The sequence below is a fragment of the Aquila chrysaetos genome, chromosome 21 (genome assembly GCF_900496995.4).
Source record: "Aquila chrysaetos chrysaetos chromosome 21, bAquChr1.4, whole genome shotgun sequence".
In the NCBI taxonomy this organism is placed as follows: domain Eukaryota; kingdom Metazoa; phylum Chordata; class Aves; order Accipitriformes; family Accipitridae; genus Aquila; species Aquila chrysaetos.
The window spans coordinates 18,164,783-18,191,499 of NC_044024.1; the positions used below are offsets into that span (position 1 = coordinate 18,164,783).

The following is a 26,717-nucleotide window of genomic DNA, read 5'->3' on the forward strand; positions in this document are numbered from 1 at the left end:
TTTGTGTGCACGTATATAGATGCATATTCTTTTAACAAAGGTTGCTTGCTGAATTATATTAATGTTTGTTTAGCCTGTTTGTGCATGTAGTAGAAATTGTGAGAGGGCAGGTAGCACTCAGCAGCTGCTGATCGCGTATGTGTTATTGTGTGAATTGTACTGGTGAATTTTGTCAACTTCTGTCAGACTTCAACATTTGGCCGGTATATTTGAGTTAATCACAACCATACCTAAATTAATTATTCATGTATTAGGGGAAAATAACCTTTTAAAATTTAAATGTTTTTCAGTGAAGACACATTTGAGTTCTTTATAGTGTTTCATGCTTAGCTCTTGCTTTTATCAGTCAAATTATTTTAAATAGAAACTCCTCTTACATTTAGAGTTGGCAACATTATGTATGATTAGTGTTCCTGGAGTACTTCCAGTGGTTTTTTAGTTCATTAGCGTTTTGTTAGCAGAATTTTAAATGGCAAGGTACAATGAGGGGATACATTATTTCTGCTATTAAAATGTATTTTGAAATTCTTCTGCTTGCTTTTGAAAACCAAATACTGAGACAAGTTGTACTACAGCAGCTGTATGCATTTCTATCTTTGGAGGAGTCATTGAATCAAACATGTATATGCATTTATTTCAGAAAAGATGCAGGAATCTTCTGATGTCTTTATGTAATCTAAATATAAATCTAAAGGAAATGTACTACAATATTATTGCAGTTTTAGCAATCTATTATAAAGTTTATTGCACAGAAATAACTAGGTCAACCTCTGGCTGACCTGTCTTTTTGGAGTTTCTTCAGTTAGCTTTAGGCTAGAGCTCCACCTTGTGATCTTTCAGCAGGATACATTTTATAGTTCATAATTTAATTATGATTTCACAAAGTTGAGTGACTTCAGAAAGTTTTCACAGACTTGAGAGATTTCAGTATCTGCTTGGGAAAATTAAAGTAGGAATTCTGTGAACTTGCAAAAAAGAAACTGAAGAGGAGCTGCTTTTTATGATGCACTTCAGTTTAGATTTAACTTATTAAAATAATCTGCTTATTAGAGCACATTTAATAGGTAATGTAGACTTACACTGTTTGGAACTTCACTTTCCTTTTTTCAGACTGCACTGTGATGAACTTGGTATATTTTAAAACGTTTGATAGGATGTTTATATGGACCGTTTTCCTTTCTCATTGACTTCCCAAACTGGGTGCTTTGAATGAGTCATCAAGTATGTGCTTGAAGAAGACATGGCTGGCAGTAGTCTTGAATTTCCAGACGGCGTTTACTGAGATCAAAGATAAGGGGGAATGACCAATGCCAGTCTTTTCCAAGAGAACCTCAAACAAAATTGGAAAGTGATAAATTCAAAGCAAAGAACGTGCCTCTTAGTAGTATGGAGTTTGGCTGTGGGAGTTCTTGTGTGGAATACCATCACTGCTGAATATTGAGTTAAAGTAATTGGAAATATTAATGGAAAAAATATTGATAAGGGGTTAAAAAATATAGGGATAGCCTCTCTGGCTGAAAAAAAATCCCTGAGTTATTTCTGGATGCTGGGAAGGTATTCAGGGAAAACAACACTAGTAAGAACAAAGCAAATGGGTTCTTCCTTGGGCAGCTTCTGTTGGCCACTGCCAGAGAGGGCATGCTGGGCTAGGTTGTCCCTGCTGGTTGAGACTCAAAAGTCTGTGTCATATTCTGGATGTATGTAAATCTTTTGAAATTATCCTTTACTGGGACAAACACAAGGGGTTTTTTGGTCATTGCTGGAGTTTGAGCTTGACGCTGGAGAACCCTTACAGTCTTACCTCATATAGTCTTGCAAGGCATTCAGCTGTAGCTACTGTTCGCCATAATACCAGTATATAGTTGCACTTACGAAGGCCAAGTTTCTTCTTTCAAGAAAAACAATTCTTGAAATGTAAATCTTGCTAGATGCTGAAGCGTTAAGCTACTAAGAACTTGATATTTGTTTCCCATTTTGAGGTGATTCTGGCCAAACAGTGCCATGTTTTCTTTCATGTTTTGTTGTTTGTACTAGGATAAATGGTTCTTACAAGAAGTTCAAGTTGGTATAAACTGTAGCCAGTTAGTTTTGTCAGGTGATTTATTTGACGTAGAGAATACATACTTCAATCATTTACCCATCCGTTTTTGTAGTTTTGTTACTAATTTTTTTCTTTAACATATTTCTATGATTGTAAGAAACTTCATTGAGAATTTTTGCAAAATCTGATAAGAATACATTGGCTTTTCATGAAGGGAGCTAAAAATGTGAACAAGCGGTTAACTTGCTTTGGTTCTCAGTACTTTCAAATTTTATGGATAGGCAATTTTTAATATGGTAAATAGGTAGTATTAATGAGCAGTAATACAAAATTTGCATGTAAGCATTCTGATTGTCACTTCAGTAGATGTGTTGCTTCTCAACATTGAAAAATGTAAACTAGAAAAAGTCAAGTAACAACATATTGATAGACAGGTTGAACTTGAAACTGAGCAGTGTGGTTTCTGAAGTTTGCATCTTTGCTTTGCACTGGGACTGAATCACAAGCATGCCCCAAAAAGGACTTGTGTGGCTGGATCTCTCTCTCTTCCCCACCCCCCTGTTTCTTTTTCTACCTCCCTGCCCCCTTACTGAGGTACATCTCTGAGCAGGTGCGCTAAAGTGTACTGTGTTATTTTTTCAAGTTCAAGTTGCTGACAGGAATCAGCAAATATTAAAAAAAATTAATATAATCCAAAGTGTAGAGCGTTTTGGTACATCACCAACTGAGCATGTAGTTTTACAGATCACCTGGATGGTATGATAGGTCCTTGCCACCAAAGAAGGGAGTTTTACTCTTCCCTCCCCTGCTCATCGCTACAGAGTCTTGTGTTTCCCATGCATTGGCTCCAGATACCTGCTGTTGAACCAGTTTAACCTGATAATCTAGGGGAAAAAAAATTCTTGCGGTATGTTTTACCCATTTTATTGGGGAATTGAATCGGCTGATGCTGAATGGCAGAGACTACAAAGATAAATGGCTGGGGAGGGGATGTTACCCAGCCTGTGAATGATCATTTGCTAAAGAGAGTGTATAAATGGAGCAGGAAAGGATGAAACTCACCAGTCATGTGCCTGTGTGGTTTTGGAGGAGGGAGGAATGGGGTGACAAAGGTTGCTGCCATTCTGCAGCAGCAATGTTTTTGAAGCTTTATCTTCTTGTGCTGTGTTCTGGATGGAACATGCTTTAGTAGTTGCAGACTATCTTGAGATTCACCAGCCTGTCTCAAACCTCCTCTCTTTTTGCCGTTATTTCTTTCCACTCTGGTTCTCTGCTTTTATGTAATTGTGTGAAATGTGAAGAAAGAGAACATACTAAGTTCAGGGTTTATAGTTTTACTGAGCTCTCTAAATTCTGGAAGCTACAGTGGCCCCTAGCATTCAGAATAAGCACTTGCAGGGGAAGAAAAAAAAAATAGAGCCTCTATCTACATGCTCAATTGAAATGCAGTCTCTGAAGCATAGCTACCAGACATTAAGCAACATGTGCTTAGCATGCCAAAATTAAATCTTTGCTTCAAATACCCAGTGACTCCAGCAAGCTGCGGAGTCAGCAGGCTTTGACTCCGAAGGTTTTTGTCCTTGCTATTGTATCTTTAAAATACCTGAACATCATGCTTTCTTAATTTAACTGTATAAAAGTTAGCGTGGGGCAGACAATTGACATAGAAAACTTCAGCCTGCATGGTTAAATCTCACATTTGAAGTATCCAGTGAGTTGTTTCCCCCCCCCCCCCCCCCCCCCCCCCCCCATAAAACTAGATAAATAAAAAAAATTATGAATAGGTGGCAATATCATAATTAAGTCGAAAAGCAAGTATTTCACGATGTCAACATTTTCTTGATAAAATGCTATATGGTTTCTGATGTTTTTTCTTTATAACATGTGGATAGTATTATCTTCCTTGATATTCTTAGTCTTGTCAAATGCTTTAAATGTTAAAACTGTTGTAAGCCTGGCTTATCAACTCTGGAGGACAGGGAGTTGTGAAACAGCTGGTTATAAGAACTTGTTATAAGAGCTTATCTTTATGGAGAACGTCATAGAAGTTTACAAATTGGAGATACAAAGTTGGTATATATAATGTCCTTAAATGTACACGTACTGTGCTTTAACATAAAATGTGGTTTTGTTTTGGTTAACCAGAAATATCCTAGTGTTGGTAAGTCTGGGCTCTGCAGTGCATGGTGTTACAGTTCAAACTTAAATCTAGTATAGATTTAGAAATAAAAGCTATTACTTGCAAGGTGTTAATGAAAACCATTCCAGTTTGCTCATCCTGTTCAGAAAATTGGGTTTTTTTTCCCCAATGTTTCTGTATTTTATTTTACTGTGATGCTTTTAACATTTGTAGAGGCACTTTGTAGAAAGATCATGGGAGGAGTCAAAAATATAAAATCTCTAAACAGGAAAAAGCTTGGTTGGAAACAGAGGGTGTTGTGATCTAAATTTTCTGTGTTTCCAACTTTTACCCCTTCGTATGCGGAAAAATTTTCACTGTATTTATTTTTTTTTTTTTTTTAATTGTAGAAGTTGTCCACTACAAAGGAAGAAAGAAAAGTAAGCTTGTACTTCAGACTGGTTTTTGAATATCTTTCTAATACAGTGGTGTTCCAGAAGATGATAAAGAAATGATAGCAGCTCCAGAAATACCAACTGATTTTACTCTCCTTCAGTAAGTGTTTTTAAGAATTTGTAGTTTCCTTTTAAAATGTACTGGCTCTTCTTAGTGTTAATACATATGGCTGGTTTTCTTTTGGAAACAAGGAAAAAAAATGAGGCAATAGGGTTTTAGATTTTTTCCTATTGAAATGTTGATAAAGCATTGTTTGAATTCTTTCTTGAGTATTCAGCAGTAATTAAAATAAGTATTTCACAAGTGCTTAATTATTTTAAATCAGTTTTTAAACTTTGCTAGTAGGAAGCCATTGTGACAGACACTTTCCTTTATGCAATGTACTACTTGGGATTTTGTCTTTCCAAATGAAATGTTTGAATAAGAAACTTTGATTAGGAATAAAAAAAAAAGTTTCCTTCATTAAAGCCTCTTTATACAGAGAGTGGAAGCAGTTGAGGTATTTGCCCTTAATAACTGGGGCGAGTTGCCTAATATTTAAAATACGTAATGCCAAATGCTTTAGTTAAAGCCAAAGTCTTAGCTTCCCTCAGGCATCAGTTCCTTGGTGTTTTTGACATCATTTTATTAGCTCTCTAGTCTTCCTACAATTTCTAAGAAACAGACGTTTGAATTTCCAAGATTGAAGATCAGGTATAGATTATGTTTTGGACAGAGAAGTAAAGTGATTATTTTAAGCAGACCAGAAGAATCCAGTTCCTCATCTTTTAATTGTCAAGAAATTGGCATGAATACATTTCAACAGACTGTTGAAATGGATTAAATTGGATTAAATTGGTATAAAATCTAAAAAGATACAAAGATGCGGTTTTGTATCAATGAGGTTGGTGATGTGTCCTCCCTCCCCCGCCCATCAATGTTGGCAATAAAGGATTTGTATATCGATGCAGCGTATTTTAATGATGTAGGAAACGAAACAAATGAGAAAGTGTGTATATTGTTTAACATCTTTTTACCTTTATAAGCCTAAACAGAACTACAGGTTATCTTTTTGATGGAGAAACCTCACCTAAACTTCCAACAGAAGTGCATACCTCTTTACTACTTACTTAGTTTCTAATAGCATGAAGGGATCTGCTGAGACACTTTGCTTATGAGGGAAGGTGGTGGTTTTTTTTTTTTTTTTGCTGTTGGGTTTTTTCCTCTTTTGTTTAAGTATTTGTGGCAGATATTTATAGTGCTCTTTGCTTTTTGAGATGGTGTAATGTTTGGCTCGTGCCAAAAGCAAGATTCCCAACCTGTTGCTATTTTCTACCCACCTTTACATCTTTTAACCTGACTGTATGGCTTTCTTCACAGGTAAATTGTTTGGAGGAGGCAGGGTAGGGTGTGAGTGTGAGGATCTGCTCTGATCTGTTCCTCGACAGTAGACTTAATCAGAAGCAGAAAGCAGTTTCACTGTTAGAGTTGACTTACTGGACCTTGAGAGCATAATGTCACTTTATGTAGTGTATTTAAGAATGTTTCTGATGACATGTGTAAATGGTTTGTCTTTTCATCCTTGCAGGGAGTCTGAAACACACTTCTCTTCCGATACAGACTTTGAGGATATTGAAGGAAAAAACCAAAAACAAGGCAAAGGAAAAGTATGTTCAGTTTATAGGGATACTGAAAGACTTCTGCTGTTAGGAATTGAAGAGTTCAGCACTTGCTTTGAAGCTGAATGAGCTAAGAGTATTTTCTGAAAATGCGAGTGTTCTGTGAAGAGAGTTCATATTTGTATCTGCATTGAAATGCTTCATCTTGAGTGTTTGCATGATATTTCCTTAGTGCTATGATGGCATAAGGGAGGTGGGGGAGAAAAAGATTAGCTTTGATTTGATTAGTCTCTCTGCACGTGTTCCATCCTATACTTAAATTTGGTGCTAATACAGTCTCTTTTGGTTGGTGTCATTAATTCTGGCACTCTCTTAATTTGAAAAGTGAACAGAAACCAATAATGAAATGAAAGGGTTTTTTTAATAGGCTGCAGACAGGAGGTTGCAGTACTGGAGTGGGGAGGTCTAAACCCAGTAAATAGCCCTTCTCTCCCCTCATCGGACCCATGTCCTCCCCATCTGGGTGGCTCCTGCCCTCTCACTGGCTTGGCACCCACCACATGCGGCTCCTTCATTGCTGTGTCGCAGGCAGGCTGCTGCACGGCGGCTGGCCTGGGCTGTGACTGCCTTGCCGGGCACCCCATGTACCTGTACTGGTACAGAGTGCCCGGTCATTAAGAGGTGGTGATAAATAATTCTATACAACAGTCATTTCTGTTTAAATTTTTTTTCTTTCTTTTTTCTTTCTGTAAGTCATACTTGATTTGGGGAATCAAATACAGAGACACCTGTCTGCTCTTCCTCACCCTCACTTGCTAACGTGTGATCAAATTAAAAAACAAAAGGTTAATGAATTGCAGAGGAGACTTTGTGATGTGTGTTAAGGGAATTGCCATAGCTGTTTTAAATAAAATCTGTATAATCTGTTTTACAATTTAACACGAGGAAAATCTTTGTGTCATACACTGTCACTAATTGAATTTTTAGTGGCTAGAAGTTTTTAAATGAGGGAAGGAGGAAGTGGAACCTGTAGAATTCTTGCAGGTCTTTGTATCAGTCAGGATCAGCTATTCTCAACTTTGGATTTTAAATCGTTCCCGAAGACAGAAAGCCTTGTGTATAGTTGTCATGGTATGAATAGTGATTTGGGTTTGGTTTTTTTTTTTTTTTCAATTACTACATAATACACAGTTAAAACTTCTTATGTGTGTTTGTGATTGCAGACCTGTAAAAAAGGAAAAAAGGGACCAGCAGAGAAGGGGAAAAGTGGAAACGGAGGAGGGAAACCTGGTGGTCCGAATCGGATGAATGGACATCACCAACAGAATGGTGTGGAAAACATGATGCTGTTTGAGGTAGTTAAAATGGGCAAGAGTGCTATGCAGGTAAGACTTGGGATATCTCTGTGCCTTGGATGAATATGCAATTGAAATACAACAATTTTCCTGTACATATGATTTAATAAAATGACGCCTGAAGTAAATTTTTTTCTTCAATTTCTAGCTTTTAGTTCCAGATTAAGATTTTTTTAAAAAAAGTGGTTTTACATTGTTAAAGTTTGAATTTGAACGAACTGATTTTTCATTTCTACATGTCAGGCATGAATAATCACATATATAATGAAGAAATTCAAGCTATGATTCAAAGTAGGTTTTCAGTATCCTGAACGATACATGACTTTACAGCCACACAAAAAGGACTTTAACTAAATACAAATGTGGTTTATGCCTGTAGTTGTCATAGAACTTAACAGGAAATCTGTAGTTTGTAGATCCCCCCCAGAGCTTAGATTATCTGAAAAAAAAATAATTGCTTCTCTTGCCCAAAGTAAAATCACTAGCTGCAACTCAAGGGCTACTCTTTAAATTTCCCGTAAGTTGACTTGACTAATGTATATTGCAACACACTAATGGCTGGAATTGGGGTCAGGAAATTTTAACCTGTTAGAAGTCTCTGCATTAGGCACTGTCTCCACTGCATTTACTAACAGGACTGAAGTCAGTATTAAGATATTTAGCACACTTTTTTTTTCTTATCTTAAGTTGAGTTAAATCAGTAAAGCGTTTGCTTGACTGTGTGAATCTAGCAGTGGAGAGAGAGTTAAAGTGTAAGCCTGTCAGCCATGAAGCCTTCCTGCTGACTCACTCATGTGACTCCTCAGCAGCCTGGAAGAAACACTATCTTTGGGACTGAAAATCTAGAGTATACAGCTTGTGTGATACACTTGCAGGAAGCTGGGTCTATATGCAGTCCCCTCAAGATTTGCAGGCTACTGTGCTAGAGCTGGGAACCCTGAAGCCTGAATTCCTTGGCAGAAATTTAGTTCAGAGTTGTGAAAAAGAACAGACTACTTCGATGTATTTGCACAGAGAAATTCTGATACTTGCATCATTTGTTTTGTTCTGCCGTATTTCAAAGTGGGTGGAAAAACTATACTTTTCTAACTGTTGCTGTGTGCGCTGCATTTTCAGCCAATTAACAGCGGTTTTATCTTCATCACATGTAACAGTTTAAAATGATATACAGTCAAAATCTTTTGCTTTCCAAGAGCAAAATGGACCTTTGCCAGGCCTGATTATTCTGTTGAATTGGGGAATTGATACTTGGGTAATAGTTAATCTTAAGTCAATATTTTTTGTCAAAATTACGGAAGAAAAAAATTCTCAAAGTATTTCTACAGTCCACTTCAGCGCTCAATGTAAAAAGTTTTTTCTGTGGTCCTCAGCTCTTGCTTACCTGAGAAGATTTTGATAATAATTTTTATTTTATTTTAATTTTATTTTTAAAACCTGTTCCATACCTTCGTCTGAGTTAGTGTCTGTTCTCTGGCAAGAACAGGTAGTTCATCCACTGAGACAAAATGTTTCAAGAAACTACTGTTTTGCTGGAGGTTCTTTAAAATAAATAAGTTCTGAAAACAAGGCTGCCTAACTGAAATACTTCTGCTGTTCCTAGCATTATGCTGTTCTTCCACAGTGACCTTCTTTATAAGCCTAATTTAAGGTGTTTCTTAGATTATTAATGCCCTCCCCACAGACCAATCAAATCAGTACTAGTTTGTAGGTTCTGCTCCTACTGGGAAGGCTAAGACAGTTTCACTTTGAGTTCTTTCATTCTTTTTGTCTTGCTGACAAAAGTTGTGTATCATACTATAAACAATCTTAAATTTAGGGAAGGGGGATTTAGCTGTATCTCTGTTCAAAAATTTTTCCTGCATGGCAATATGTTTTATTTGTCCTTGCACCATTATTGCCTGTGAGAGTAAGCACTGAGGAGAGTACAGACGGGAAGCATTGGAGATGCTGCATAGTCCAGTTGTCTTTTGGAAGTTCTGAACTATTCCATCATCTCTCTTTATTTAGAATGACTCTAGATTTTAGGGCCAGGGTATCAACATATTAAAAAGCACAAAACTGAGACCTTGATGCTGAAGTGAGTCTCTTGTGCCTGTGTTAATGAATTGTCTGATACATGTTTTTATGACTTATGTGGCAGACAGTTTGTACTACACACATGGATGGTTTAAACATAATTGCATGAAAATTCTGTTTTCTCAAAACCATTATCATAGGTTTCTTATTAATTTGTTTCCCTTTAAGGTTTTTTAGTAAAATGCTTGTGTTCCTGTTTGGTTTAGTGAATACAGAGTAATTAACGTTCCCGTAGTGTAGGGCAGTGCTGCTCATCCTGTTACGGCTAATGTGCGTGGAGCACAGTTCATCAAAGGGGCAACATTTTTGAAGAGTATCGGGATGTGTAGCTGTTGGAACTGAACACCTAAATATTATCTTTAGAAAATCATCACTAGTTTGGGGGGGGGGGGGGGGGGGGGGGGGGAGAGAACCTCCTTCTGCAAAGTATTTTTGCATTCTTCCTCAAAAGAAGTTACTGTAGCTTAGATTATGGTATTCCTGTGCTTTATGTTTAGGTGTCAGTTTCATACTTGTATATGTTTATAGAATGAAATGAGTTCTTTTCAAGAAAACTGATATTATGGCAGTAAAGGATCATTCAAACATTTTGTTCTGTATTAATCAAAAAACAACAGAGTTCAAGTTATTTATGGAAGAAACGAATCGCTGGAAAGCAGTTAAATAACACTCACTGTCTTCAATTTGTGAAAACTAAAAAGTGCCTTTATATTTGTTTCTTTTCAGTCTGTAGTGGATGACTGGATAGAGTCATACAAACATGACAGAGATATAGCACTTCTTGATCTCATTAACTTCTTTATTCAGTGTTCAGGCTGCAAAGGTAAGATACTGAAATGTTTACTCATCCATTTAAGTAATATTATAGTATGATTCTTATTCTTTGCTTTTATACTACATATGCTGTAGGACTCCTCCATCCCTGCGGCTAGTTTACATTGTTAGATTCGTGTAGTTAAGCTAGTATTTCTGAAGGTGGGAGCAGGAGGTTTAAAATATGAGACTATATTTAAAAACGTAGATAAAGCCTTTTGTATTCACACCAGAGAGAATGCAGTACTGGTACTTAACACTTACTTCATCTTCCTCTGCTCCTGCTATTATTTCAGAAAACCATCTCTCTTAACGTTGATGGTTTAGCTTGTTCAGTCTTGGACTTCTAGTTTGGATTTATCTCCTTCTTATCATTGAGTGTTTTAAGATTGTTTCATAGCCTTTGTAGAGATGCTTGATTTAAAAGATATTGTGGACAGCTTCATGGTAGCCTGTGTACAGTAAGATTGTATTTCCATATTTTATTCTCCTCTTTATTTTCTGGTTTTCTTTTGTCATTTCCACATCCTCCATTCTTTGTCCCCTCACCTCCTTTTGAAGAGGAGAAGGTAATTTACTCTGTGGTGTCGCTGCACTTGATAGAGTAGAACAGGATGTAATTTGTTCCACTCAAGCATTTCTCTGTCCTGATAAACTTCTAATGTGCATAAATCTCTAGAAAGCTAACACCATTCCTCAGAGGTTATCTATGCTTTCAAGAGCAGTGACCTTTTGATTATTGTTACCAGATAAAACTACAGAATCTTTTAATGCTTTCTGAGATGATCCTTGTCATGAATTTTGCTGTATAGTTGCAGTAAACCTTAGGAGATGTATTTGTTTTTTATATCACCATTTACACTCTAACAGTTTGAGGCTAAGAGAAATAGAAATTGCGTGAAATCACTGTGTTTATTACAGTGCAGAAGATAATAAGTAGCAATAGAACTGTTCAAAATTGTCTTATACCATTTAGAATCATGAGTCCTGAAAGGTCACTTCAGACTAGTGTAGTCTCTTGGCTGATGAAGAGGTTTGGCACAAGTATCTTTGACTTCTGAATACGAGTGAATGAGTATATTCTAGATGTGTGTGTACATGCACACAAACACACACACATATATATATATATAAAAGAAAAAGTATTGGTGCCACGCACTTGTTATCCACGGATGCTAAAATAAAAAATGTATAACTTCTTTAAAAATACATGTGTAATCTGCAGGTTAGCTGAATATTGATAATTTTTACATTGTAGCAGGAGGCATGTCATCTGCCATCTACCTCTTTCATACTAAAAGTGCTAATAATCTAATGTTTACATTGTAGGAGTTGTTACAGCAGAGATGTTCCGACATATGCAGAATTCTGAAATAATCCGAAAAATGACTGAAGAATTTGATGAGGTAATTTAATGAAGTGCGGATAATGTATTTATATTAATTTTTTATCTTACCTCTCCTAATCTTACTGGATCATGTTGCTACAGGTTTCTTTCGAGGGTAAGGTCAGCTGCAAAAATGGCAGGACTTTTATGAATGAAAATCTTGGAACTCCTTTATTTCATTGAATTTGTAAGACTAGGAAGTAAAGCTCTGCATGAATATAACTTGTTTTATTAATGGTTTAAGAAATCAATATCGACTTTCAGTTTTTGAATAGTGGGAACTCCTACTACTGTGGGGTTGTGTGGGATGCCTCCTTGTTCCTGCTGTGTACGTAAGGCCCTTAAGTCTTTAACTTTTAAAATGGTTGCTAAATTTATTTTTATGCATTCATTAGTCTACAAATCGTGGGGATTTGAATGTGATTATTCTCTACTTGAAGACTAATGCCTTGCCTTTCATGGGGATTATAACTTCCTTTCCTTTAAATTGTGTCTTACTTTCTGTTCCACTGAGTGTTGGGGTAAATGAGATGCCTTGGTTTTTTGGGTGTTTTGGTTTTTTGTGGGTTTATTTTTGAGTGGTATTCCTTTCACCTTGTGTTCCGAAGAACATAAAGGTAGCTTTAAAACTTCCCAAAATTTGTCTAATATGGAAATAATCCCATACTCCCCGTCCTTGTCCCCCCCCCCCCCCAGTTAAAATCCAAAAAACATAAGTAACTTTAACAGAGTTGAAGTTAACATATTAACTTTAATATGGTTTTGTTTAACCCCCCCCCCATTTTACTGTTATTTGTAAAAGTTCCTGAATCAGGAGAGGAACACACATTTGTTATGTTCAAGGTGCTGTAGTAGGTCATTTTATAACTTCAGGAATTTTCAGTCTGATATGTAAGCATCTCCTTGTAAACTTTATTATAGTCCTGAACTGAGTGTTCTTAAACATGTCAATTAACCGTTCATGTGATGGTTCTTTTGTTCTAGTGTAACCTGAAACAGATTGTAAGGGGTATGAATTACTTCTTTTTTTTTTTTTTTTTTTTTTTAGGGAGTAGGACAGAAAGAAGAAATCAGTAGTTATTTCAGTATATCTAGTTGTGTTCGGGTTTATGGTAGGACTTGTAGAATGTTGTCTCTGCATGTAACAAGCCCGAGCTGCAAAGTAGATGCATATTTGTGGAATCACGTTCTTCTGATATATCGTTTTTATGGCACCAGAGATTTTGGCATTAAAGTTGTACCCATCTCTTTTTAATCTTTATTTAATAAAAAGACTTTTAAGACATTTGAAAGAGTTTCTTGTTTCCCTTTTTGTTTTTTTAATAGGATAGTGGAGATTATCCGCTTACTATGGCTGGTCCCCAGTGGAAGAAGTTCAAATCCAGTTTTTGTGAGTTCATTGGAGTACTCGTCCGACAATGTCAATATAGCATCATATATGATGAATATATGATGGATACTGTCATTTCACTGCTTACGGGGCTGTCAGACTCACAAGTCAGAGCATTTCGGCACACTAGCACACTGGCAGGTCAGTGAATTATATTATCTGTGTATTGCTTCCATTTTATGCTTTGTGTTGCACGGGAAAGAATTGTTCTGGTTGAACTCCTTGATATTCGACATGCAACTCATGTTTCATTGTGTGATACAGTTTTCGTCTAATGCAACTTGTTTTGGTACAACTTTCTTACCTTGTCTTTATTGGTTTTTCATTACTGAAAAAACCCAGCATTGTTTCAAAGCATTCTTTACCAGCTGTCTAGTACTTAATTTTTGTTAGCTTTAAGTCTAGTAGAAAAAGTAAATAGAAGGAAACTTTTCAGTTGATTCTACAAGTTTGTCTTTGGTCATAATAAGGGTGTAGGTATCTTTTTAACCTCGGATGCAGTCAAACCTGTTTATGCTCTGCATTAAGTCAAACAGAAGTCATATTTTAGATTGGATGCAATTTTTACTACAAATTTCAGTTGTGCGGTATATTGAGGCTGTGGCACAATGTAATTGAAAGTAGCATTTCCATTCATTGCATTAGAAGTAATTTTAAAGAATGCGTCATCACTGATACAGTCACTAAATTTCTGTATGGTTTTCAGTAATTGTCCTTTTTACATGATTTTTTTCAAATCTGTTAAATTACAAAGAAATCCCTTATGAGTTAAGTGTGGCGTGTTTTAAATAAATGTATCATTATATGGACAAAGGACAAGCTTCTTGGATAAGTCCTAAACCTGTGTTGATTAATGAAGAAGGTTCTCAGATGGCGTTGTGCAGCAGTCCACTTATGTAAGGCTTATAGCAATTCTAGTCTGAACAAGGGTGAATTTAGACTGTATGTGAAACTGAGTTTTTGCCACACTGGAAATAGCTTTACTACAACTGGCTGATCTATAGCCAGCTTCAGTTCTGACTATCTGATAATTTGTTCTATTTCATCGATCGTCTCTCTTGAATATACATTAGCACGCTGCACATCAGGCTGCTGCTATGAGACTTCCACTAGCCAAGGCATTTACGGAGAGAGGAACAAAACCTTTTATTTCAGGAGTATATACTCTTCCTGCTCTATCATCAATTTGTACCATATGACTAATATAAATTTTCGTTCTTAAAAACCAAGTTTTTACTACTTTTTTTTGAGCTGTGCCTGAATAAAAGTTGCAGAAGTCACCCTGTTGCACATTAATTTCTGTCACACAAAATAATTTTTATCAGTAGTCTGTTTGCATTTGTTCACATCAGTAGTTGATTCTGTTGATTTTGCATAATTACTTGTGCATTTCATATGAGATTACAGTTTGTACTCTTGAAGATTGTGTTTTATATGGGATAGAGACAGCCAACAAAATGCTTATATCCATATTTACTGTTATTTGCAGTAATTTTGGTTTCTATGATTAGCTCAGACTTGTTCTTTTCATCCTGATATCCTTGGAGATCACAGTGTGTGATGATATTTCAATGTATCTGCATGTCTTTGTGCCTTACTCATCAACTTCATGCTAGTGATACATGCTTAATAATGTTCTGTGTATGCTCTGCCAATGCAAGCCCTTTCATGCCTCGTTGTTACAAAAGTTCGTAAGAAAAGCAAGTATACTATTGACCACCTCCTGGTTTCTGGAATAGGCATATTTGTCTGCACCCCTTTTAAAAGGGTTGATACAGAAATAAAAGCACACAAAAAATCCCACCCGAGTGTATTTTACATTTTGGTCAGTTCTCTGGCTTCTAATTGGCTAATGTCTTTCTCTGCTTCTGCAAATAAAGGAATATTTAAAGAAAACTGCCCCTGATTAAAATGAAATTGAGGGGAAAAGAATGGTGTGGTATGGTGGAGTTGGTTGTCTAAGACATTTCCTTTTGAAGAAAGAAACTTGTATGTTTGAGGTTGAATGATTTGGTAATACCAGTTTGCTAACTGATTCTAATAATATTTCCTGGGCTATGTTTTTAAATCTTACATTCCATCTTCATTTTTCGGGGGGGGGGGGGGGGAGGAGCATATCCTGTATCTCAATTCAACAATAATGCTTTTAGTACTTAAAAATTGTCAGAAAGAAAAGAACAAAATGTCAGTGTTTTTTCTGTTCTGTTGATAAGTAATGATGCAGTGCTTAGTAAAACACTGCTAAAGTTTGGGTATCAAGAAATATACAGTGAATATATTTTCATAAATACAGAAAGGGTTGACAGGAGGAGGTGTCAAGATTTTTGTTTATCATTTTTCTTAGATCAGGTAACCTTTTAAATAATCCTTATTCTTTTCTCTTTTTTGTAGCCATGAAGCTGATGACTGCTTTAGTGAATGTGGCATTAAACCTTAGTATTAACATGGACAATACACAACGGCAGTATGAAGCAGAACGAAATAAAATAATTGGGAAACGAGCTAATGATAGGCTGGAACTCTTACTACAGAAAAGAAAGGAGGTTAGTGCAACTGTCTATAGCTGGTATGCATAGGATGAGTGTTGATAAATGACAATAATTAATCTTGTTCTGTATTTTTTTTTTTTTAAGAAGTTGTTACTTGTCCCTGTTTCGTTCTTTTAAGGTGTTCATGTTTAATGTTTGAAAAACTTAATTACTTTGAAAGGTGCTTCTTACCATCCATTTTTCTGTAAAATAATAAATGTAGGCTCTTAAAAAATTTCAGATAGTGCCGTTTTAGTAAAGTTAGCAAGAGAGACTACCATCAGTAATAGATAATTTTTTGTTGTATTTCTTGACTAAACTGAGTTCAATTATGTAACAAAAATTACCGTACACTAACTGGTTTTGGCTTCTAGAGAAGAAACCCATGATCTTGGGGCAAAAATCTGCTTTTGTGATGTCAATACTGATCTCAGCAGAAAGTGTGTTTAAAGGCTTTAGATGAGGTTTTTTTCTTCTACAGAACACACTGTCAAAATTGAAAATGCAATCTACTTCTTTTTTCTTTCTTTTTTGTGTCAAAGGGACTTGCTGATTCATTGCTGACAGTGCTGTCTTGTTGAAAGCCCTAATTCATTCAGGTTTAAGTTTTTATTTTGGGGGGAACTGGTGTTTGGGGTTTTTTTTGGTTTCATTTCTAATGTCTGAAACGAACAACCTTCTCATGATCAAAGGAAACATCTCACTTTTGCTCTTCAACTTTTGTGTTGTTACCTGTTAAAACGTCTTTACTTTCTTGACAATTCAGATAAACTAAGAACTTTGTCTTTTGTTCATCTCACAAAAGATCTTGCAGTTTGAGACTGATCCCTTAAACAACCACTCAATGTAGTTGTGCTATATGTGTGTGCAGGACCAGTCCTATTATAAGTAATACATAGACACACAGAAAAGGCAGTGATGTGAGCACTCGCAATCTCAATTGCTCTTATGTATATTAGCTCTTAGGATTTCTTACCAGCTTTTCTAGTTTTGGTTTTGATTTTCTGTTTTTCCTGTACTAAATGAAAGTAAGCTTTGAAGTAACATCCAGTTGTTTGTTTGATTTCAGATTTTGTTTTATTTATAACTCAGCCTTATACAGTACTAAAATTCACTTTATTCTTTGATTCTTTTTGCATGTCTTTTTTAATATTTTGAATCCCCCCCCTTCTTACTTCAGAGGCTACTGTGGGCAAGTGTTAGATTTAGGCCCAGAACATGTTAAATATTTTGCTTTGTTAGTCCTTTTTTCCTTCTACTTAGTCTTTTTCTTCTTAAGTATTTCCTTATAGTTTTTTCCTTTCTTCTATAAATTCCCAAATCTTGTGGTGCTATGGAAGTTGTTTGTTCTTGCTGTTTTTTTAAACTTCTGTAGGAGAGGTCCTTTACCTTTTGTACCCATTTCCCTGTGGGTGCAGCTCCCCCCCACCCCAATCTGGGCAGTATCTCTGGTGGTTTCTTTGTGGGGTTTTGGTGGTGGGTGGGTGGTTTTTTTCGTTTTGTTTTTTTGGGTTGGTTTTTCTTCTTCCTACCTCCCCATTCTGATCCACCAAAATGTCAACTTCCTCAGTCCTTGACTATTCTCATTAACATTGTCTCAATTTGTCCTATCTTTATAGTTCAAACTGCAGAAAGAATATGCTTGTCTACTGACAATATTTAGTTGTTTTCCAATCCTTTAACTGACTGACTTGCACTTTAAAAGCAAATACAATTTTCTGTGTTTTAAAACACAACATATATAATTTTTCAACTCATTTGCATGTCTTGCTCTTGTGTTGTTACTCTGAGACTGAATTTATCTCCTCCATTATTTTTCAGCTCCATATTCTTAAATTAATTTTTTCTGCAATACCTTGATCAGTTTCTGCATTTTTTTCTCTGTAATTATGTAATGGATGAGGAGGAAAGAGGTATTCAAAACAGAGTATATGCTGCCCATGTAGTCATTTGCAGTGTTCTTCATCTGTATCTTGTCTTTTTAGATTACAGATTCTTTAGCGTGCAGAAAAAACTCCATGTAATGCAGTTCACGTGATTTGGGTATTGTTCTAATAATATGTGTCCATAAAGACATAGTAAATGTATTAAAAATTTGGCTGAACATTGGGCTTAAAAAGTTACTAGAAAATTAAATCATGTTTTCTTATAAATAACTTAAGGAGGAGCTTGCAGAAACCTAAGATGTCTGTGTTACAGTTGAAGAACAGTTTTCCAGTGGTCAGAATTACTAAAATTTGTATGCTGTGGTATATACAATTCCTTAAATAATAGCATATTGTACCGTGAAACAGATTTGTGAATATTTTGGGAAAGGATTTAATGGCCACACTTGCAAATGTTAACTTAATGTAGTTTGTCTAGCATCGGCACCATCTGATCTGAGTGTAAAAGTGCTGCTCACTGTTTATGTACTCTGTTCATTGTTTCAGCTTCAGGAAAATCAGGATGAAATAGAAAACATGATGAATGCAATATTTAAAGGTGTTTTTGTGCATAGATACCGGTAAGTTTCTCTTAGTAAGTAATCTGTAGCTTCATTAATTTATTTGGGAAGCTGGTGACAAGTTATTTCTAATTATTCATCTGTTTGATCCTATTGCCCCACTTTTCTCCACAGAGATGCAATTGCTGAAATAAGAGCTATCTGTATTGAAGAGATTGGAATATGGATGAAGATGTACAGTGACGCCTTTCTCAATGACAGCTACTTAAAATATGTAGGGTGGACTATGCATGATAAGGTAAGCTGCATTGAGGAAAAGGAATGGAATCATGAAGCATAACTCCACGGTTTTGGTTGTTGATCTTGCCAGAGTAGGTTCTGATCTCTTACCTGTTTTAATCAGTCACTGCTTTTCTTATGACTTATAAGCATGGGCATGTCAACATATATATAAAATAGACTTGAATCGTTTGAATGGTTTTAGAGAGTGAATATAGATTTTAAGGAACTGTTATTTGTAAGGAAATGGCTTTTTCTATTTATTTATTGCTGGTACTGACTTCTACTTTATAATACTTAACTGTTTAAAATTAATGCATTTCACATGGAATAATCCAGTCATATAGCCTAACAGTTTCTCTGTTTTGCCAAGTTAAGAAACTTTTTAGCATTCTCAGCTAGCTGTGAAAAGCATGGGAAAAGTCCCCTTTTGTGCTGATGAGTGCCTCAAGCTGTTACTTGCCAGCTACCAGTTTGAGATTATTCTCTGCTTGGAGTGGTCAACAGATAGTTTACAAATACTCCTTGATTCATTGCTGAGTCAGCGCATTGTCTCAGCTCTTGCATTGGAGACTTCAAGATATTGAATTTGAAGTGAAACAAATGAGGGATGCTCAATCATGCTATGCTGTTCGTGGGTTTGGTATGAAAAAACAATAACCTCTGGCAGTGGGGTTATAAGAAACTGCGTGAAGTCAGTTGTCCTAGACTTTTGAAAAGTATTTCTATATCTATACCTTAAAACATGTTCTCTGCTAACGTAGATCTTGCACTTCAAGAGTAGTATTTCTCTGTATCTACTTGGTAATTCTAATGTAACAAGAGATTGTCCTTAATGATACAGATATCGTCCGTTTTAATTTAAGTGAAAGGAAACACCTAAATTCTACTTAGAAGTATCTCGAACACTTAGAGTACATCTTCAAAGAATGAAACAAGTGTATTTTGACTTACAGAGACACTAACTGCAGTAAGACAATGACGGGGGTTTTTTGGTTTGTTTTTTTTCCCTTCATTGGTTTGTTACAAACAAGGATATATTCTTATGTCATTAACATGATTATTGACAGTATATCTTGGCAACATTTAATCTTAGGCTTTGAATTAGTTCAGACTGCAAAATAAACTTGTCTTGTATGATTTGAAGATCACATATGTATCCTACACTTGACTTTTAATCCAGTTCTTAATTTTATTTTAGCAAGGGGAAGTAAGACTCAAATGCCTGACTGCTTTGCAAGGGCTTTACTATAATAAAGAGCTTAATTCCAAATTGGAACTCTTCACCAGTCGGTTCAAGGTTAGTGTAACTTCATATCTTTAAGTACATATGAATTTTTTTAAAGTTGTATTACACTTCTTTCCTCTTTGAAAATACTTTCTTTTGTGTTCTTAGGATAGAATTGTGTCTATGACTCTTGACAAAGAATATGATGTTGCAGTCCAAGCAATAAAATTACTCACTCTTGTTTTACAGTAAGTACATATGTATCTCCTTTTCTGACCTACAACAGATATTAAAACTTAAAAGTATTTTCTCATACCTGTGGGTGAGGACAGCAGCTTGACAGAATTCAGATAATCCAAACTCTAGAGAAATGTCTACGCATCTTACACTGGAACAAATTGGAATTTCAAAAGTAATCTGGCTAGAACAGTGCTGTTACTTACGTACCACAGTTAAATAAGTGTAAAGGCTAGAAACGCAGAATTCAGCCTTCTGAATTTGAAGCTATCCTGCAATATTTGAACTGAAGAAATATAGGACGTGTTGAACATTACACTATAGTTGAACTTTTGAGCATAACCTTCCACCGAATGCTCATACTTTATCAGTAATTTTTGTTTAGGAAGATTTTGGAACTAAGCTGTCTTGTTTCAGGTTTTAGGATGATAAATTGAAGGAAAAGGTTTAGATTCTCCTTGATTTCCATCTCCCTCACTAGAGTTCATAATTTATATTGACTCAGCTTTTTTTTTTTTCCTTTCCTTCTTCCCATCCCCACCCCTAGGAGTAGTGAAGAAGTTCTGACTGCAGAAGACTGTGAAAATGTATACCATCTGGTTTATTCAGCTCACCGGCCAGTAGCCGTTGCCGCAGGGGAATTTCTTTATAAAAAGTAAGGTGGAGAAATTATAGTTAACTTCTTGTTCCTGTAGATTTTGGTGTGTGCATTAATACTACAGTTCTGATTAGTTTAAATTAAGGAAAGGAAAAACTGAATAATGAAGTGGCCTTAAGAAATAACTTACAGAAAATGTAACACTGCTGTAGTTTTTGAACTGTTGTAGTTCTTCTGAATGGGAAATACAGAGTAATTTTGAAGGCTGTGCTTTAAAAGCTTATACCTACAGGGAATGTAATAAAAACATTCCTCTGTCGTCGTTTTTTACTGTCCTTCCTGTGTTCTGTGAAACATCTTAAAATGCTCATGTAGTTTGGTACCTAAAACTTGTGCTTGCATCATAAGGAGTATTTTCCCTTTTGTAGTTCCTCCCCCCTCCCAAGTTGGCTCACATGACCATTTAATAAAGTGTTTTTCTAGCTTAAAAAAAAAAAAAAGAGAGAGATTCAGCACATCAGGTGTGTAGGGAAACAAAATAGAATTTCCATCTAATACTTTTCAGACCTTCTTCCAGTATTTCTTTGCTGCTTTAAAGCCTCATGTGGGGGAGGTTCAGAAAACGTAATTTGCTATAGAAGAGCATGGAACCTCAAGCACCTGCAATTATGACTGATGTTTGTAAAGTATTTTGTTATAATTATACATTCCACTGGAAACAGTCAGTGAAATACCAACTCGGCATATATGAAATTGTTCAAATGATACTTGTCCTAAATTACTTCCTTTCAAAATATAATGTGAAGCCAAGCAGCAAGGTATTAAGTGTGTGTCTGTAAAAAAAAAAAACAAAACCAAAACAGTATCTTGATACGAATTGACTGTGGCAAAGGCAATGAAGAAGAAACTTGTCCCGAAATAATTTTTTTTTTTTTTTTTTTTTAGGCTTTTCAGCCGCAGAGATCCTGAAGATGATGGAATACTTAAAAGGAGGGGAAGACAAAGTCCAAATGCTAATCTTGTGAAGACATTAGTGTTTTTCTTTTTGGAAAGTGAAGTAAGTTGAGTTTCAGGGACATCCTTATTTTTGCAATGTGTTTTGTTTTTTGGCTTTTGTTTGGTTTTAATTAATTTGTTGTTTTTCTTTTCCCCACTCATTAGTTAATAACCATGAATGTCTCCTGGTTTTCCTATTGAGCAACCTGTAGGTTGAAGGAGTGTTTTGTGTGGCTGTGTTATCTGAAGGATCTGTCCAGTACACAGTGTTGAGACAGGCTGTGAGCTCTACTCTGACAAATATTCTTCTGTCATTCTTCATGCTAATATATAGGTGGAAAAAAATTGTGATTTAGGAGATTGACAAAGGGGGGGGGGACACCCGAAACAAACAAAAAAACCCCCCACAACCCCCACCCCTCTGTCGTCCGACCTCTGACAGATCTTGTAGCACTACTCTTTGTAGCAGTTGGTCTGGTTTCATCTTTTTAAGTTAATTGGGGAAAAGAGGCTTCTGTTGAACCAGAGAGCTCGCAAAATTTTCTCTGTTTTTTTTTGCCACAGACAGGAGCCAAGTGAGAAAAATACCCTGTGTTATAGCAAGTTCTGTAATGAACTTTATTGCTGATAAAGAAAAATACTTAACCTGTTCTCATTTTAGTTGCATGAACATGCTGCTTATCTTGTGGACAGCATGTGGGACTGTGCAACAGACCTCTTGAAAGACTGGGAATGTATGAACAGTCTTCTGTTGGAGGAGCCTCTCAATGGAGAAGAACGTAAGAGATTTTTGTAGATCTTTCTTTATATTGCTATGCAGTTTCTGTTAGTCTTGGTTTATAAGGAAATAAGATGTTTACATTTATGAGTCCCCATAATATTCTCTATTTTTACATGACTACAATAAACCACTAATACTAATTATAAAATATGAGGAAGAGTAGAAAGAGATCACTTCTGGTATGGAAGTGAGACACAGAAAAACCATGGTGGGAAGAGGGAGAAAAGAGAGGGAATAAGCATGCTGTGTCCAGTTGCCCTGTTGTTCCACAGGTTGAGGCTGGACTTCTGGCATTAGGGAAACTAAGTTGCTTGTGAAACTGGTTCATCTGTTGAGTGCTAAAACTACCCCATGGAAAAATACTGTAATTTCTTTAATGACAGTAAAACCAAACAAAGCCCCTGGTATAATTCTGTAATTCATAGGTCCTAGTAAATGGACCTCTAAAAAATGAAAAAGAACTAAAACTATTATAAAACTTGGTATTTGTTTCATCCTGTCCTGTGATTCATCCAGTGATATTCCCTCAATTTTAAATATTTTCTTGTGTTGTTTTGTAAGGTGCTTATCTTCTCTATCCCCTGTGCCACACCCACCCTGGAAATGAGCTATTGGCCTAAATGCCTGTCTTTTTCTTTTAAAAAATAAACATATTTTGATCCTTAGATACTAATACTGGTGGAAAATGAAAAATCAAGCTGTGTGTTAACATCTGTTTCTTAAATTTCAGCTTTAACGGATAGACAGGAGAGCGCACTGATTGAAATAATGCTTTGTACAATTCGGCAAGCAGCTGAATGTCATCCTCCTGTGGGAAGAGGAACAGGGAAAAGGGTAGGAAGCAAAAAACTACTCCTCTAGAGATGTGGGAATGGCTATGTGGGGGCAGTGTGGGAAGAAGGAAAAGGTTGTAGGCTGTTGCTGCTGAAGGGACTGAATTCAGAAGAGCTTCAGTCTCCGCAGCTTCCAGTATCTGACTAACCTGTCTTGTTCACTTTTTCTGGACTTTGACACATGCTTAATACTGTTTGGACTACATATTAAAGGTAATACAAAATAGATTTTGAAAGAAGTATTGGTTGGAAAGGACAACAAAAATCAGTGTTTGGGAAAGTTAAAACTATTTCCAATTTGAAAGAGCAAAATGTGGGAAGGGAATGTACTTCATAGGCTCTTTGGAAGGAGGGCAGTCCACCAGTTGGCTTTTCTCTGATTATATAGAGTTTAGGCAGCCCTCTTTTACTGGGGCATGAAGCAGGGAAGGGAACTGCTTTCAAGACTGGTGCAGCTTTTGGTAAGGAACCTGTTTAGGTACAGAGTGAAAAATTTTATGAGATCAGATTGACATGAATTGAGTAAATATCGTTACAAATCCTAAGTAAACTGAAACATTTGCTGTTCTTTCATTGTCAAGAAAAGCGTTTTGATGGTGGTATTTTGTTGCAGGGAAGGTAAACCTTTTGTTCTAGATTGTCACTTCTGTTTTCAAGACAATCTCAGTAGTATTAGGTGTAACTTTAAATTGCATTTTTTGAATCCTCAATGGTTTTTTTTATTGCCCCCCCCCTTTTTTTTTTTTACATTGATATTTTACAGTGATATTAGAAGGTCTGTGTACCTATTGTCATTTCATTAATGATAATGAAACTTTGCATCAGAACTTTTAGTTGTAAAATCTTCACAATACCAATATTTTAGGTGCTGACAGCAAAGGAAAAGAAAACCCAGTTGGATGACAGGACAAAAATTACTGAACTTTTTGCAGTGGCACTTCCTCAGTTGCTAGCAAAGGTAGGTTTAATTCTATTTCTTGCTGATGGACTGTTGTTGAAATGTTAACAAATATAGTTTCTGTAACTAACTGTATAGCTGGCACAAGTCTTAATTTTTTCTTATTAGTCTTTATTAATATTTTCTCTGTAACAATTGTGTTGTTCAAGACTTTTTCATTTAAACTTTTTTCCTTGTCAATTTTACAGTATTCTGTAGATGCAGAAAAAGTCACCAACTTACTGCAGTTACCACAGTACTTCGATTTGGAAATTTATACAACAGGGCGATTAGAAAAGGTAAGGTAACATTCAGTAACACTTAACACAAAAGGAGAAAAAACAGAATTTAGACTTAGTCACTGGAATTTCAGTTACCATTGTAGGTGTGTATTTTTGTGTAAGTGAGACTTTCTTTATCATAACCCTTGTTGAGAGTGAGACTTGGACTTCAGAGCTGTGACTGACTGCCGTTCTTAGAGATACTGAAAGTTTGAGTCTTCCAAGGCCTGTGTGGGGAGTTTGTAAGAAAGAATCTTGCCAGTTAAATGAACTTGATGCGAGAGCATTTATTGTTGGGTTATGGTCATGTTTGAGGTATGCTGCTTGCAAATAAAGCTTGTAGAAATAGCTTGATAAGTTTTCTTTTTCTGGTCACTGAAACTAATAAACCACCAACTTCATTGCATGAAAAAGGGGAAAACTACCAGATCACAAATTACATAGTTGCTGCTCTCATTTTATCTGCTACGGTGATGAAGTTGGTGTAAGCTGTTCTCATCTTTACTTTCTCCTTCTCAGATGCACTATTTTGTTGTATTGTGAAGCAAGTAGCTGGAAATCGTTAGGGTCAAAAAAAGTAATAAAATGTTTAGGTGACAGCATAGACTAGCAGTGATAGAGAAGCAGTGAGCAACTCGGGTTGAGCGGAGGCATATAAGAACAACTGAAGTTGGTTTCAGTGCTGACACTTGAGCGTTATGAAACTAAATCTTCAATTATACAGCTTTTAAGACCATGTATAAACGTTTGTGTGAGTGGGAGATAAATGCTTCTGTGTTGTTCAGTTGTCATTGCAAATTCAAGTGTTGGATAAAACCATACCAACAATTGCAAATTTTTAATGACTTTAAAATGCATTGAATGTTTAGCCTTTGACAAACTCCTACTTAATTTTTGCTAAATAGATTAATTTACTCAGACGCTTCTCCAGCTTTCTAGAAGCGTTTTGTGTTCTGTATCATAATTACAAAAGTAATAAATGGAATTTATCTTTTAAAATTCCTTAAGGTTTATTACAAATAAGCGTGTGTTTATATATGTATGAATATGTTTGTTTTTTTCCACGCCTCATCTTTCTTTTAGCATTTGGATGCCTTACTGCGACAAATCCGGGATATTGTGGAGAAGCACACAGATATAGATGTTTTGGAAGCCTGCTCAAAAACATACCACGCTCTCTGTAATGAAGAATTCACAATCTTCAACAGGGTTGACATTGCAAGAAGTCAGTTAATAGATGAATTGGCAGACAAGTTTAATCGACTTCTTGAAGACTTCCTGCAAGAGGTATTTTAATGTGCAAGATCAACTTTTCCTGCCCCTGTAAATATTTCCAGTATGTTTTTCTGCCTTCCTATGCAAGTCAGTGAGTTAGGGATGGGAACTTCCCCCTGACTTTCAAAACTGTTAAGTCAAGCACAATAATACAACAGTATCATTGCTGTAAGTATGTGAACTCAGACTGTTCTTTTGTATTAGGACAGTGAGTCTTTAATTTTAATCTCCTTTTGACAAGCATGTTTTGAGAATTTGAGAGAAATTTTAGGTAAACTATGAAATCATGTAAACTTTTCACCTTTAGGTTTTGAAGCTCATGTTTTTGAGAGATGTAGCATTGTAATTCCACTAGTATTCTCCTCAGATGTACTAATGTTGCTAGTCTTGCATGTGATTGCATGTTGCTGTTGTTTAAATATCACAGTCTCTAGAAGACACTCCCCCTCCCTTCCTGAATGCAAGCAGATGCAGTTAATAGTTTTAAAATCACTTTGTTCCCACACTGTCCTAATCTGAAGAGTGAGAATTTTCTGTACAGTATTTAACTTCACTATGTGAGATCTCAGACATTCAGACAAAACTTGTTCCTCCTTCTCCTAATCTGTGATAAGGAGCATGGGAAGTGTCTTTTTGATGACTTTATTCTCCACACTTCTCAAATGTAGACTTATTTTATCAAGCTTTGCTCCTGTTCCTCTTGCTTATTGGCCTGAACTAGGACTCCACTCTAGAAACCTGGACATATGTGGACTATGTAAGAAATATGCCTAGTAATCCATTTATTTCCTCCTTTGTGAGGCAAAGAATGAGAGATAAAGCAAGGAAATGAAATGTCAGACGGTTAGCTTGAAGGAAAATGGCAAATACTCTGGTAGACGTGTTGAAATCCATAGTGCTTTGATAAGGTTGTGCAATTACAGAACAGTAAAACGTGTTGGACTTGCAGTATGTCTGATACACTGAGGAGTTTCTGTGACCTTAGATAGTTCATCCTATGTACTGAAATAGTTACTTTTTGGACCCTTTCCTTTTTACTCCTTTTTTTTTTTTTTTTTTTTTT

General features: G+C 36.0%; 1 protein-coding gene across 4 annotated transcripts in view; it reads left to right on the plus strand.

The window, feature by feature from the left end:
- The window catches only part of STAG2 (stromal antigen 2), an 82,272-nt gene that overhangs the window by 33,908 nt on the left and 21,647 nt on the right, over window positions 1–26,717 (plus strand). For all 4 annotated transcript variants that reach the window (XM_029996709.2, XM_029996706.2, XM_029996708.2 and 1 more), the window contains exons 2-19: window positions 4,571–4,715; window positions 6,184–6,262; window positions 7,438–7,599; window positions 10,372–10,468; window positions 11,788–11,864; window positions 13,172–13,376; window positions 15,627–15,778; window positions 18,196–18,269; window positions 18,384–18,507; window positions 19,690–19,788; window positions 19,885–19,964; window positions 20,501–20,608; window positions 21,497–21,608; window positions 22,209–22,326; window positions 23,059–23,162; window positions 24,027–24,119; window positions 24,308–24,397; window positions 25,463–25,666. In XM_029996709.2, the coding sequence (XP_029852569.1) occupies window positions 4,672–4,715; window positions 6,184–6,262; window positions 7,438–7,599; window positions 10,372–10,468; window positions 11,788–11,864; window positions 13,172–13,376; window positions 15,627–15,778; window positions 18,196–18,269; window positions 18,384–18,507; window positions 19,690–19,788; window positions 19,885–19,964; window positions 20,501–20,608; window positions 21,497–21,608; window positions 22,209–22,326; window positions 23,059–23,162; window positions 24,027–24,119; window positions 24,308–24,397; window positions 25,463–25,666 (2,022 nt within the window). In that variant the 5' untranslated portion in view covers window positions 4,571–4,671. The remainder of the gene's footprint in view (window positions 1–4,570; window positions 4,716–6,183; window positions 6,263–7,437; window positions 7,600–10,371; window positions 10,469–11,787; window positions 11,865–13,171; window positions 13,377–15,626; window positions 15,779–18,195; window positions 18,270–18,383; window positions 18,508–19,689; window positions 19,789–19,884; window positions 19,965–20,500; window positions 20,609–21,496; window positions 21,609–22,208; window positions 22,327–23,058; window positions 23,163–24,026; window positions 24,120–24,307; window positions 24,398–25,462; window positions 25,667–26,717) is intronic.